The sequence below is a fragment of the Hippocampus bargibanti genome, linkage group LG04 (genome assembly GCF_051943395.1).
Source record: "Hippocampus bargibanti isolate YZ-2025 linkage group LG04, ASM5194339v1, whole genome shotgun sequence".
NCBI lineage: Eukaryota > Metazoa > Chordata > Actinopteri > Syngnathiformes > Syngnathidae > Hippocampus > Hippocampus bargibanti.
The window spans coordinates 31,265,765-31,280,939 of record NC_142737.1 but is presented as its reverse complement, the minus strand read 5'-3'; the positions used below and the strand labels follow the sequence as shown (position 1 = coordinate 31,280,939).

The 15,175-nt window shown below is 48.5% G+C and overlaps 1 protein-coding gene across 1 annotated transcript in view; it reads left to right on the top strand.

Moving 5' to 3' along the window:
- The window catches only part of noxa1 (NADPH oxidase activator 1), a 102,117-nt gene that overhangs the window by 74,237 nt on the left and 12,705 nt on the right, over positions 1-15,175 (top strand). Inside the window, exons 11-12 of the mRNA XM_088993710.1 lie at positions 3,881-3,965; positions 6,039-6,148. Of these exons, the coding sequence (XP_088849836.1) occupies positions 3,881-3,965; positions 6,039-6,148 (195 nt within the window). The remainder of the gene's footprint in view (positions 1-3,880; positions 3,966-6,038; positions 6,149-15,175) is intronic.

Sequence of the window (15,175 nt, the reverse complement as noted above, 5' to 3'; positions counted from 1 at the left end):
GCAGATAGGGTTATTTATACGGGATTGGAAAGATACTGTGCTGTCAAGGATGAGACCTAGGCTTTTGACCTGATGGGAGGGAAAAACGGTCGAATTGTCAACAGTGAGAGAAAAACTGTTAGTTTTGCTCAAAGTGGATTTGTTACCAATGAGGAGAATTTCAGTTTATTCGCTGTTAAATTTGAGGAACTTATGGGTAAACCATGATTTAATTTCAAAGAGGCAGATTGAAAGGGAAGAAGATGGAAGAGAGGCGTCAAGTTTGCTGGAGAGATAGAGCTGGGTGTCATCCGCAGAAGCAATGAAATTGTATCCCAAATTTACGGAGAATATTGCCAAGGGGAAGAAGGTAGGTGATAAAGAGGAGAGAGAGGAGAGAGAAAGATACAGGGGGGTTGAATGATTTTGTTATAAAGAGAAACGAGAGCTCGAGTATTTCCAGTATTTGAGTCAATGAGTCCAGAGTAGTAATTGTGATTTTGCTTGAGAGATACTGTTCTTGTAAAGAGAAACTTGAGCAGTGTACTTATCTGAGTGAACAGTGAGTCTGGTTCTTCAATAAAATCTTTCAAGCTGGTGTGTTTTTGATTTCATGGAGTGGAGATGAGCGTTGAACCAGGGTGCAGAACGAGTGAATAAAACAGAGCGGGATTTGACAGGAGCCAGCGTGTTGAGAATTTCGTTTAGGTCTTAGTTGTAGTGGGAAACCAGTTCGTCAGGAGAGGAGCTTGGGTCTAGAGATAAAGAGGCAAACATTGAAGCAAGGGAGTCGGGGTTGATGCCTTTGATGTTACGAAAGTTGCTAGTACGGGGTGTTTCGGTGGTGGAGAGTGTGATGGAAACGTGACATGTAACGAGATAATGGTCTGTTATTGGGAGTTGAACAGTTGTGCAGTTGGAGGGAGTCAATCCAGAGCTGCAGATAAGGTCAATAGATCCTTTTTTGGGCGTAGCGAAATCCACAAGTTGGCTGAAGCCAAGGCTATCGAGGGATGAAGTGAAATCAATTGTGAGGGGTTGCCGCGAGAGTGGCTGCCTTTCCAGCAGCTCCTGTATTTTGTTTTTCTACTTTCATTCCTTTCATCACTTTGCTGCTGTGAAAAGTAAATTTCTCCACTGCGAGACTAATAAAGGCAAATCCAATCCAATAGTTGGATTGTGCATGTGTATGTTGAAGTCTTCCAGAAAAATTTTATTCGGTGAGAGAGAGGAGAGGTGGGTAGAAACGTAGAAAAATTGTTTAAAAAGTCACAGTGTGTCGATTGTGTCAACATAAGGTGGCTGTGGTATTTACGGTACAAGAGTCCACGTTTTTTTTTTTTTTTTTCACATGGGATTATTAAGAAGCCTGACAGCAGTCGGTAGGAACGAGCGGCGGTACCTCTCCTTCTTGCAGCGCAGGTGCAATAGTCTCTGGCAAAAGGAGCTACGGAGTGCTATCAGGGTGGGCAGGGGGGATGGGAGGGGCTGTCCATCATAGCTTTTAGTTTAGCTAGCGAATGTCTTTTGCCCACCTCCCTCAGAGAGTCCAACGAGCAGCCCAGGACAGAACTGGCCCTCTTGACCAGGCGCTCCAGTCTTTTCGTGTCCCGGGTGATCATGCTGCCTGACAGCATACAATTCCATAGTGGATGGCTGAAGCAACCACCAGTCATAGAAAGTCTTCAGGAGTGACCCCTGAACCCCAAAAGACCTCAGGTTCCTTAGTACGAAAAAGCGACTGCCCTTTTTTTTATTACGGCATGTGTGTTTGCAGTCCATTCCAGTTTATTGTTGAGAGTAACACCCAGGTACTTGTAGGAGGTCACCTTCTCTATGTCCGTACCCTGTATGTTGAACGGTGCAGGTGAGGATTGTTTCCTGCTGAAATCCACAACAAACTTTGGTTTTCCTGGTTTTGATCGGGAGGTGATTCTGCTGGCACAATTCCACGAAGTCCTTGGTAAATCCACTGTACTCCCAATCATCTCCTTCTGTAATGAGGCCGACAATAGCTGAGTTGTTAGAGAACTTCTGAAGGTGGTAGTTGGAGTGTTGTAATTAAAAGCCGAGGTGTAGAGGCTGAACAGGAATGGAGTCAGGACTATCCCCTGTGGTGCTCCAATGCTACAGAGAAGCCTGTCTGACTCACAGTTATTTGCCCTTACGTACTGTGGCCAGTTTGTGAGGTAGTCTGTAATCCAAAGTGTGAGGTGGTGCACCACTCCGTCATGCCACAGCTTGACCGCAAGTAGATTGGGCGAGATGGTGTTAAAGGCACTGGAGAAATCGAAGAATGTAATCCTCACCATGCTCCCAGCATTCTCCAGGTGCTGCAGGACCGAGTGGAGGAGGTATATGATGGCGTCCTATCGATGCTGGGCTGGTAGGCAAACTGTAGCGGGGAGAGGGCGCGGGGAGGGGAAGTCCACAGTGAGAGTGGGTGCAGGTGCTGCTGCAGGTGGTGTTGACGGTGGGCCGGGGGCGACAGACGTCCTTTCAAAACGATTGAAAAAGCGGTTTCGTTCATCCGCCCAGTCCTTTTTGGAGTCTTTCTCGTTCAATGTCACTGGGCCCTAGTAGCCTGAGATGTTTTTCAGGCCGTTCAAGACACCAGCCCAATTTCTGGCTTGCAGCTGATCCTCAAATTTCATCCTGTAGGCCTTCTTCCCCCCTATGATCTTTCTCCTCAGCTGGATCTGCACAGCTTTGAGTTCCTCTCTGTTGCCTAACAAAAAAACTATTTTTTTCCCTTCAGGACGGCCTTTATGTGGGTATTAATATGCACTGTGTTGTTGGAAAAAGACAGCAGTCACTGTGGTGTTTTTTTTCCACAAAAGTTTATGTCGTCCGTGATGGTGCTGGTGAGTGAATCAATGTCCTCCCCTTGAATCTCAGTGAAGAGCTCCCATCTGGTTGAGTCAAAGCAGTCCTGCAGAGCTTCTTAAGCCTCTGTGGGCCATCTTCTGACCGTGCGGGTCAAGGCTGGTTGCCTGCCTACCCGAGGTTTGTCCACAGGCTGGAGTTACACCATATTGTCTGATTTTCTGAGAAGGGGGAGGGACTAGTGTTTGTATACATCTTTCGCATATAAATAGAACAAGTTCAAAGTGTTATTGTCTCTGGTAGCACAGGTCACATATTGTGTGAATGTTGGGAGGGAGTATTGCAGCGAGACGTGTGGTTTCCCCGTTCACAGGAGCAGTGAAAAAATAACAAATAATGGTGATGAGCAAAAGCAAATATGCCCATCTCCTCCCCATAGGTTTCGGGAACGAAAATAAACAAAACGTCAACGGAAAAGTAAATAAATTAAGAAGTAGAACGGAAAGGGACTTAAAAAGAAAAGGAGCTGCTTCAGAGACAGCCACACAGGGGTGCGCCATCTTAATGACCTTTAGTAAGGAATTTTTTACAAGTGAATGCTGCACAAAATTTACACCATGTTGTGAAGACCCTTCCTGCATCCCACAGAAATTGCAACTGGGAAAGGGAACAGAATAATTTTTAACCAACCTATTTATGAGACAGCATGGATATTATATTTTTAGTCGTAAGTCCTGCAAATACCCATGCCATGAGAGGCATAAATGTGTTGCCGTCACTACTTGATCACAGGTCACTTTCTATGGAGAAATAAGTCATAGTTAGACAGATACAGTAAAGTCTCGTTATATCGATATTGGTTATATCGATAGTACTGCTTATTACGATACTATTTCTATGAACGCAAGGAGAAAATTTACATGCCGCAGGATCGGATATATCGATAGTCCGGTTATGCCGATATTTTTTCAGACTCCCGAGAATATCAATATAACGAGACTTTTCTGTATACCAAGTTTTTTACTATCGGATTAAAAAAAAAGATATAACTTTCTTCACATTATTTGTCTTTCAGACATTTGCCACTGGGATTCCCCTGCCTCCGGGTCTCAAGCCACCCTCTCGTCCACAGAACTGGTCACGTTCAGAAATTCCTTGGGGTAAAATGAATTTCATCTTGTCATCTATCTTCGATTATGTTCTGTTAATACATAATTTGGGCTGATTTTTGTTTGTTTTTTTTTCTGTCTTTTTGGGTTGAAATCTCAGACAACGCGCATTGGTTAATTCAAACTGCTGAAAAGGATGCTTTGATCCTCTCTTCTTTTATCTTGAACAGTTTCGTGTAACAATGAAAGTACAGAGTGCTGAAGAATGAATGACTCTCTGTTCCTTTGTGTTGTCGTGATTTGTGAAATAGATATATATATATTTTTTTTACTTCAAGATGGCGCTGCGAGAGTGGCTGCCTTTCCAGCAGCTCCTGTGTTTTCTTTTTCTACTTCTTTCTTTCCTTTCGTCTTCCTTTAATAACTTTTTATGCTGTGAAATGTAAATTTCTCCACTGCGAGACGAATAAAGGCACATCAAATCCAAATTGGTTTTAAAGGGCCCTTAGGAGGAACCAATTCTTGCCTACTCCACTACTGACAAGAAGTCAGTAAAGCCAGACGAGGAGTAGGATACGCATGCAACATAGTGAGCAAGAAGAGACAACACAAGATGGACAAAAAAACAAACATTGTGCTTAGTTGTCCAGTAAAATTGTCTCTGAAATTGGCTGAGAGCAACCCGTTATGAACCAAATACTATACTAATACTATTGCTATTAATTTGGGCTTTCATTTGTAAATTTAGTTTCTGCCTACAAACTCGGTAGAAAAATAAGTAAGTATCTAGAGCAGAGGTCACCAACATGGTGCCCGCAGAAACCATTGAGCCCTCACGGACTGCATGAGTAGCACGTGGGCCTATTGCAACACTGTTCTCTAGGAATTACAATAGTAGTAGTGATCATTTCAAAATGTGAACACTGGGAGATATTTATCATAAAGTGTGGCCAGTTGATATTCGTCATTTTATTTCATTTTCGTGAGAAATATGAATGGTAACAGTAACTCAGATTTGAATATCATGAATCATTAATTATAACAGAGACTGAACAAATTTATTTCAAAAGTGCCTATTGTCAAACTGATAGCCCTCTGCATTAATCAGTAGCCAAGAAGGATCTCTTAATTGATCAATTTCAGAAACGGCGGTCACTATGGCGGACAGGTTATCAGTTTACAGGTTGTAATTTTTGTGCATGAAAGGTTAACGAAGGTTGCTGATTCTTGACCTAGAGATAAACTAAGACCGAGGCTCCATAGCACTTGCTTGAAAGCTCGAAATGAGTCGTTAATAGTTGAATGCATCTACGACCTACAACAAGGAGCTTTTTTTCCTTTTTTTTTCCAAGATGGTGCCCGAGTAGGCAGCCGTCAGCAAGTGCTCTCATGAGCCGTGCTTTTTTTGTAGTTTTTTTTCTTGTTTTTGTGTTTTCTTTTGTCACTGTGTTGTTGTGCGTAGTGTGGAACGGATACTTATCGTTTTTCAGCATTTTTGGCCACGACATTCATCAAGGAGGAGACTGTGCTGAGCGGTTGCAATATTTTTGCATGAAGATGCCAGGGTCTGAAACTCATGACAAAAAGTTAAAGTTAAAGGATGTGTGACGCGAAAGGATGTTACGTAATGTAAATGCGACATCATGTGAGGGAAGGCAGGATATTAATAATAATAATAATAATAATAATAATAATAATAATAATAATAATAATAATAATAATAGTATTATTATTATTGTAAGGTCAAAAGGATATTAAATATCTTAATCAGCAAGGTTATTTGTGTTAGTTTTCATTCTTTTGCACCGAGACTTACACAATAATAGGTTTCAATAGGTCAAAACCAGTCACAATGACATTTTGTTCATAAATATAAAAACAGAACACAATTATTTATGTTTCATTTACCAGATAAGTTCAAACTGATAAATTTTATAGTTTTTAGAAAATCAACATAATTTAGGATTTTATCGCTGAGACACTGGAAAAAAGCTGGGACAGGTTGATGTTTATGAATATTCAAACCTAACTCCTTCCTCTCAAGTACCTTCAGTTCATTGTTTTTATTGTGAATGTGAATATCATCTGCTCTGCTCTGACCGTCATGTTCATTGTATTTTGCAGGAGGACAACTTTCTTCAGACACACCACCGCCGTCCTACTCAACAGCCACACATACTGAACTGCCACCCCCAGAACCTCCCAACTATGCAGCCAGTTCAGCCAGCGCTCAGGTATGCTCAGTGAGAATCTGTTCTCAATTGGCTAACCTGCCGCAATAAAGGGTCAACAGATCAGGGCTGGAGGACTTCAGAAATTGAGACACTGTGGTTGAATAACATAAGATTAGATAAGATAAAATGAGATTACTCTCACAATGGAGAAATTCCCAGTTCACAGCAACAAAGTTATGACACAATAGAGGAGCGGCTGTAATGGCAGACACTCTTGCGACGCCATCTTGAAGTAAAAAATAATAATAATAATATGACACAACACAAGAGACACAGACATTTGTTAAATCTTGACTACTTGTCTGCACCCTCTTTATTGTCTGAAGCAGTTACTGAGGAAAGAGTAGATATTAAGATTGTCCTTTTTACCAGTGGATCAGGGACGCTCAGCTGAAAGTGTGCACACATCTGTTACAAGCTACGTTTCAAAGTTAAAAAGAAGCTGTAGGATGCATTGACGAAAAGAGGCTGTCTTACAATTTCTGTCCCACGTTCCATTCCAAACCGAGACACAATTCGAAGCCGAAACTTTCTTCTCATCGTCGACTCCTCAAGCCATGTATCCATCCAAAGCAGACGGTCCACACTCACCTCTCCGCCGAACAAAGCGGGCAGTGAAAATTTCTGCCCAGTACAGGCACCGACATTCCTCCGAATGGAAAACAGGGCTGGTATACCCGTGCTGGCGAAAAGGCACAACCGCCAAGCGCTGTTTTGAATGAATGTTTGTATCATGTGTTCTCAAAGTTATTGATCGTAATCATGACAAAGTGATAAAATGAGGTAACAGCCAGCCTAGCTTCTTGTTCTTGCATTACACCGTAAAAAGCAAGAAAACAAAACAATACATATTCTATGATTTTTTTTTCTATATTAAATCAAAAAAATAACATTGTTGCATGTTTTATGTAAGAAAATTAGCATTTACTTATTCAAAGTAAAAATATCAAACTTTTTCATTCATATGATGACAGCTAATAACAGCTAGTCTTCTTCGTTTCCTTTCGTCTTTTCCTTTCAGGGGTCGCCACAGCGAATCAATGTCCTCCATCTATCCCGGTTTTGTTCATCCTCTTCTCTCACACCAGCTACCTTCATGTCCTCTTTGACCACATCCATAAACCTCCTCTTCTGTCTTCCTCTCGTTCTCCTGCCTGGCAGTTCAAGGCTCAGCATGTGACGATCGCTCGAGTGCTAGGAGGCAGACCTCGAGCGACGGACTTTTGGTGTTAGGGAAGGACCCGAAATACACGGCGTGACAGGCTTGGATGGATACAGAGTCTTTACTGGAAACAGCATCAAATAATACAAACAGGGATGAGTGAAGGAAGATAACTGAATGATAGCAGACCTGGCAACACGGAAGTGGAAATGGCAATGACCAAGAATACTCCGACAGAAGACGGTAGTGAGCGGCAGGCAGATATAGGCAGAAGGCACAATCAGTGAATGACAATCAGCTGTGGGAACCCAGGTGAATGATGATTGGAGGGGCCGTCTCCCAAGAATGTCGGAGGAGGTGACAGGAGGGGCGGGGCGCGCCCCGGATGGCAGCGAGATGTGACAGTGCCCCCCCCTCAAGGGACGCCTCTCGGCGGCCCCCCAGGTTTGGATGGGTGAGCCGCATGGAAGGCCCGGGTGAGGGATGGGTCGAGGATCCAGGCCCGTGGGACCCATTGACGTTCCTCAGGTCCATAGCCCTCCCAGTCGACCAGGTACTGCACTCCTCTGCCCCTGCGCCTGGAGTCCAGTATCTCCCGCACGGTGTAGACTGGTCCGTCGTCCAATATCCGGGGGGGAGGTGGGGGGGCGGGCGTGGGGGCTAAGGGGCTGGTCTCCACTGGCTTGAGGAGGGAGACATGAAACACGGGGTGGATCCGCATGGTGGGTGGTAGCCGGAGCCTCACCGAGACCGGGCTGAGGATGGCCTCGATGGGGAAGGGACCCGTGAAGCGTGGGCCCAGCTTGGCCGAGGACCCTGCCAGCCGAAGGTCCTTCGTAGATAGCCAGACCTCCTGCCCGACCTGGTAGCTGGGTGCTTGCCGTCGATGGCGGTCTGCCACCCGCCGGTTCCGGGAAGCGGTGCGTGACAGGGCGTCCCTGGTCTCCTTCCAGACTCTGTGGGCCCGTCTGAGGTGATGATCGATAGACGGGACCTCCACCTGGCCTTCCTGTGTGGGAAATAAGGGCGGCTGATAGCCACAGGCGGACATGAATGGGGACCGACCTGTGGCTGCGGAGACCAGGGAGTTGTGGGCGTACTCCACCCAGGGTAGGTGCAGGGCCCACGACGCCGGGTTGTGGAGGCACACGCACCGGAGGGCCGCCTCCAGGTCCTGGTTCTTCCTCTCCGTCTGTCCGTTGGTCTGGGGGTGGTACCCAGACGACAGGCTCGCCGATGCCCCTAGGGACCGACAGAAACGCCTCCATACCTTGGACACGAACTGCGGTCCCCGATCCGACACGATGTTAGTCGGAATCCCGTGGAGACGGACGACATGGTTAACCAGGAGTTGAGCCGTCTCGGTGGCAGACGGCAACCTGGTTAACGGAACGAAGTGGGCCGACTTGGAGAATCGGTCCACTACGGTGAGGACGACCGTCTTGCCACGGGAGGGGGGGAGGCCTGTCACGAAGTCGACGGAGATGTGGGACCAGGGTCTGGACGGAACCGGTAGGGGCTGGAGGAGTCCGGCCGGGGGCTGGTGGGAGGCCTTTCCACGGGCGCAGGTCGGGCAGGCCTTCACGAAGAGGGTGATGTCCCTCCTAAACCCCGGCCACCAGAACCGTTGGGCGATGAGTTGGATCGTCCTGTTGACCCCCGGGTGGCAAGCTATCTTAGATGTGTGCCCCCAGATGAGCACCTCAGTGCGTAGGGGGGGGGGGACGAACAGGCGATCCTTGGGACAGCCCCTGGGGATGGTGGTGGTTCCCTGGACTTGTTGGACTTTTCTCTCAACCTCCCACCTCAGGGCGCCCAGGATGCGCTGGGCCGGCAGGATGTTGGCGGTAGTCTCCTCCCTTTCTGCCGGCTCATGGATACGGGATAGGGCGTCGGGCTTGGTGTTCTGTGACCCTGGGCAGTAGGTGAGAGAAAAGTCAAAACGGGTGAGGAAGAGTGACCATCGGGCCTGCCGTGAGTTAAGTCTCTTGGCCGACCGGATGGCCGCCAGGTTCTTGTGATCCGTGTAGACGGTGAAGGGGTGTTTAGCTCCCTCAAGCCAGTGTCTCCATTCCTGCAGGGCCAGGACGACCGCCAGCAGTTCCCGATTGCCGACGTCGTAATTGGCTTCGGCGGGGCTGAGCCGGCGGGAGAAGAAGGCGCAGGGGCGTAGCTTCTGGTCGGTGGGAGAGCGCTGGGAAAGGACGGCCCCTACTCCGGACTCGGATGCGTCAACCTCGACCGTGAACGGGAGATCCGGGTCGGGATGACGCAGAACGGGGGGGTTGGTGAAGGCACGACGGAGGCGGTTGAAAGCCCCCTCAGCATCGGGAGTCCACCTGAAAGGGAGCTTGGTGGACGTGAGGTTAGTGAGGGGGAGTGCCTTCTGACTATACCCGCGAATGAAACGGCGGTAGAAGTTGGCAAACCCCAAAAACCGCTGAAGCTGCTTGCGCGTCTTTGGGATCGGCCATTCCACCACCGCCTTGGTTTTGGCGGGGTCGGCCCTGAGCTGCCCCTGCTCCACCACAAACCCCAGGAACGACAGAGAGCGGACATGGAAGTCACACTTCTCTGCCTTCACATAGAGCCGGTTTTGCAGGAGCCGCGCCAGGACCCGTCGGACGTGTTGCCGGTGTTCTTCTGCAGAGCGAGAAAAAATAAGAATGTCATCGAGGTAAACAAAAACAAAAACATTGAGGAAGTCCCTGAGCACATCATTAATAAAATTCTGGAATACGGCCGGCGCGTTCGTGAGCCCGAACGGCATCACCAGGTATTCAAAGTGCCCTAAAGGCGTCTTGAAGGCTGTTTTCCATTCATCCCCCTCACGGATTCGGACCAAATGGTAGGCGCTGCGAAGATCCAATTTAGAAAAAATGGTGGCGGACTGAAGGGGCGCAAAGGCCGAATCCATGAGGGGGAGAGGGTATTTGTTGCGGATGGTGATGTCGTTCAGGCCCCGGTAGTCAACGCATGGGCGCAGGGATCCGTCCTTCTTGTCGATAAAGAAAAACCCTGCGCCCAGCGGGGAACGCGACGGCCGAATGAGTCCTGCCGCTAGAGAGGAGTCTATGTAAGTGCTCAGGGCTTCCCGTTCCGGTTGTGAAATATGGTAAAGTCTGGAGTCCGGTAATGGAGCCCCTGGCTGCAAGTCTATAGCACAGTCATACGGTCGGTGGGGCGGCAGGGATTGGGCGTTGTCTTTGCTGAACACCTCCCGCAGGTCGTGGTAGCAATGTGGCACGCCTTTGAGGCAGATGGCCTCGGGCGGGCCACCGCGGGAGGGGTTACGCCCTGCCGTAGCCGACCGCAGGCAGTTAGCGTAGCAGTAGGGGCTCCAGCCCTGAATGGTGGGGCCCTCCCAAGAAATGGATGGGTCATGGGCCTTGAGCCAGGGGAGACCCAAGACCAATGGCGCGTTCCGGGAGGGCATAACAAGAAATTGGCGGTGCTCCACATGGTTGCCTGCCACTCGGAGCTTAAGTGGGGCCGTGAGGTGGGTGACCCGGGCTAATAATCGGCCATCCAAGTCGACGATCTCCTTAGGGGGAAGGAGATCTAAAAGTCGGCAGCCCAGCAGGTCGGCCAGGTGGGGGTCGATGATGCACCCGTCGGCCCCCGAGTCCACTAGTGCCCACACTCTTTGGGAGCTGGAGGGGCCAAATAGTTCACTCTCCAGCTCCAACCGTGTGGCTCGTGTAGTGGACTTAGCCCCCAACGGATTCCGTTTCGGCGGGGACTTACATTGGCCGTGGGTCCTAGGCTGGGGGCCTCGGGTGCGACGAGCCCTCGGGTTGGCGTGGTCGTCTCCCCCCCCTATCACCATCGGTTCGAAGAGTCCCTCCTGGGGCTGCGCGCGGTCGCTGCCGGGTGTGGTCGACCGAGGTCGGCTTCGGGGTACCTCGGGCCGTCGGTCGCTCAGCTCCTTTCGCCGCTCTCGAAGACGCTGATCCAAGCCGATGACAATCCCGACGAGGTCGTCGAAGGTGGTGCCGGCGTCGCGGGTAGCCAACTCATCCTTTAGGTCGGAATTTAAGCCGCGACGAAACACCCCCCTCAACGCTCGGTCGCCGTAGCCGCTGCCAGCGGCCTGGATCCGGAAAGCGACGGAGTATTCAGCGGCCGAACGGGCCCCTTGGACGCAGTCGAGGATCTTCCCTTCCGCCTCGACCTCCGTCACTGGATGGTGAAACACCCGGCGAATCTCGGCTACGAAGTCCGGATACGAGGCGCACAGCTCCGGTCGGGACTCTCGTACCGCCAGCACCCATGATTCGGCTTCGCCCGCGAGCAGGCTGGTGATGAAGGCTACCTTAGCCTTATCGCTAACGTAGGCGTCAGGATGTTGTTCAAACACGAGCGCACACTGCATTAGGAATTGAGCGCAGCGCTCGGTTTCGCCTGCGTAGCGTGAGGGTTGGGGTAGCGGGGGCGTGCGCCTGCCCACGGGCGGGGGGGAAGGAACAGAGAGGGTGGCGATGCACTTTTCCATCTCCTTGAGGCGTTGAGCCAGCGAGGTAGTGGCGTGGCGCATTTCCTCAATCGCCTGGGCCAGCTGGCTCGAACGCTCCGCCTCTTGTACAAGGGCGGTAACATACCTGTCAACGCCGGCGGGGTCCATGGGTGGTCGGAGTATTGTGTGACGATCGCTCGAGTGCTAGGAGGCAGACCTCGAGCGACGGACTTTTGGTGTTAGGGAAGGACCCGAAATACACGGCGTGACAGGCTTGGATGGATACAGAGTCTTTACTGGAAACAGCATCAAATAATACAAACAGGGATGAGTGAAGGAAGATAACTGAATGATAGCAGACCTGGCAACACGGAAGTGGAAATGGCAATGACCAAGAATACTCCGACAGAAGACGGTAGTGAGCGGCAGGCAGATATAGGCAGAAGGCACAATCAGTGAATGACAATCAGCTGTGGGAACCCAGGTGAATGATGATTGGAGGGGCCGTCTCCCAAGAATGTCGGAGGAGGTGACAGGAGGGGCGGGGCGCGCCCCGGATGGCAGCGAGATGTGACACAGCATCCTTCTCCCGATATAGTCACTCTCTCTCCTCTGGACATGTCCAAACCATCTCAGTCTGGCCTCTCTGACTTTCTCTTCAAAGCCTCTAATATGAGTTGTCCCTCTAATGTACTCATTCCTGATCCTGTCCAACCTGGTCGCTCCCAAAGAAACCCTCAACATCTTCAGCTCTGCTACCCCCAGCTCTGCTTCCTGTCTTTTCTTCAGTGGCACTGTCTCCAGTCCAAACATCATGGCTGGTCTCATCACTGTTTTATACACTTTTCCTTTCATCCTAGCTGAAACCCTTCTATCACACATCACACCTGACATTTTTCTCCAGCCGCTCCAGCCAGCTAATAACAGCTAGTACCAAGCTAAAACAAAGTTTGGACAAGAGTTTCATTCCCCACACACCAGAGGTCTGCTATAAATTATCAATTGAACTCTGGGGAACAATAAGGGAGCAAATTCAGGCCATTTAGAGTGCTGGAAAATACAGTGGAGGAGTAGCACAATATGATCATATGTGGTGATTTTTATTCATGTTTGTCCCATATAATGACTCTCACAATTTAAGAAAATCACCTGAGTCCAGAATGTAATCTGTCTTCTGCTTGATATGAGTTGGGCTCCGTTCAAGCACCCACATGTCCGACCGTCTAAAAAAATGGATAGATGGACTGAATGGATAGATGGGATGAATGCGCTTAATTTGTCATTACACTTACTTGAACGCCTGACCAATTGACCTCTTTTAAGTAAATTGTAGTGTTGGGTAAGGTGGGTAATACAATTAATTTGGAAGTCATTTCTGAATTGTAAATGATTTATTTGAGTTGTCTGACATTTATAACTACTGAATGATTAAACCAACAAAAAACAAACAAAATAACTTGTCAAACAATGGTACACAACATTTTAGACTTGATTGGATTGGATTGGATTGGATTTGCCTTTATTAGTCTCACAGTGGAGAAATTTACATTTCACAGCAGCAAAATGATGCTGTGAAAGTAGAAAACGGGACTCTCGTACCGCCAGCACCCATGATTCGGCTTCGCCCGCGAGCAGGCTGGTGATGAAGGCTACCTTAGCCTTATCGCTAACGTAGGCGTCAGGATGTTGTTCAAACACGAGCGCACACTGCATTAGGAATTGAGCGCAGCGCTCGGTTTCGCCTGCGTAGCGTGAGGGTTGGGGTAGCGGGGGCGTGCGCCTGCCCACGGGGGGGGGAAGGAACAGAGAGGGTGGCGATGCACTTTTCCATCTCCTTGAGGCGTTGAGCCAGCGAGGTAGTGGCGTGGCGCATTTCCTCAATCGCCTGGGCCAGCTGGCTCGAACGCTCCGCCTCTTGTACAAGGGCGGTAACATACCTGTCAACGCCGGCGGGGTCCATGGGTGGTCGGAGTATTGTGTGACGATCGCTCGAGTGCTAGGAGGCAGACCTCGAGCGACGGACTTTTGGTGTTAGGGAAGGACCCGAAATACACGGCGTGACAGGCTTGGATGGATACAGAGTCTTTACTGGAAACAGCATCAAATAATACAAACAGGGATGAGTGAAGGAAGATAACTGAATGATAGCAGACCTGGCAACAGGAAGGAAATGGCAATGAAACAAACAAGAATATCTCCGATTTTTTTTTCAGATAGACAAAAGGTAATGTGAGTTTAGAAGAAATTAGCATTTATTATCAAAGAAAAACAAATTTTTCATTCATATGATGACAGCTAATAACAGCTAGTCTTCTTCGTTTCCTTTCGTCTTTTCCTTTCAGGGGTCGCCACAGCGAATCAATGTCCTCCATCTATCCCGGTTTTGTTCATCCTCTTCTCTCACACCAGCTACCTTCATGTCCTCTTTGACCACATCCATAAACCTCCTCTTCTGTCTTCCTCTCGTTCTCCTGCCTGGCAGTTCAAGGCTCAGCATCCTTCTCCCGATATAGTCACTCTCTCTCCTCTGGACATGTCCAAACCATCTCAGTCTGGCCTCTCTGACCTTCTCCCCAAAGCCTCTAATATGAGTTGTCCCTCTAATGTACTCATTCCTGATCCTGTCCAACCTGGTCACTCCCAAAGAAAACCTCAACATCTTCAGCTCTGCTACCCCCAGCTCTGCTTCCTGTCTTTTCTTCAGTGGCACTGTCTCCAGTCCAAACATCATGGCTGGTCTCATCACTGTTTTATACACTTTTCCTTTCATCCTAGCTGAAACCCTTCTATCACACATCACACCTGACATTTTTCTCCAGCCGCTCCAGCCAGCTAATAACAGCTAGTACCAAGCTAAAACAAAGTTTGGACAAGAGTTTCATTCCCCACACACCAGAGGTCTGCTATAAATTATCAATTGAACTCTGGGGAACAATAAGGGAGCAAATTCAGGCCATTTAGAGTGCTGGAAAATACAGTGGAGGAGTAGCACAATATGATCATATGTGGTGATTTTTATTCATGTTTGTCCCATATAATGACTCTCACAATTTAAGAAAATCACCTGAGTCCAGAATGTAATCTGTCTTCTGCTTGATATGAGTTGGGCTCCGTTCAAGCACCCACATGTCCGACCGTCTAAAAAAATGGATAGATGGACTGAATGGATAGATGGGATGAACGTGCTTAATTTGTCATTACACTTACTTGAACGCCTGACCAATTGACCTCTTTTAAGTAAATTGTAGTGTTGGGTAAGGTGGGTAATACAATTAATTTGGAAGTCATTTCTGAATTGTAAATGATTTATTTGAGTTGTCTGACATTTATAACTACTGAATGATTAAACCAACAAAAAACAAACAAAATAACTTGTCAAACAATGGTACACAACATTTTAGACTTGATT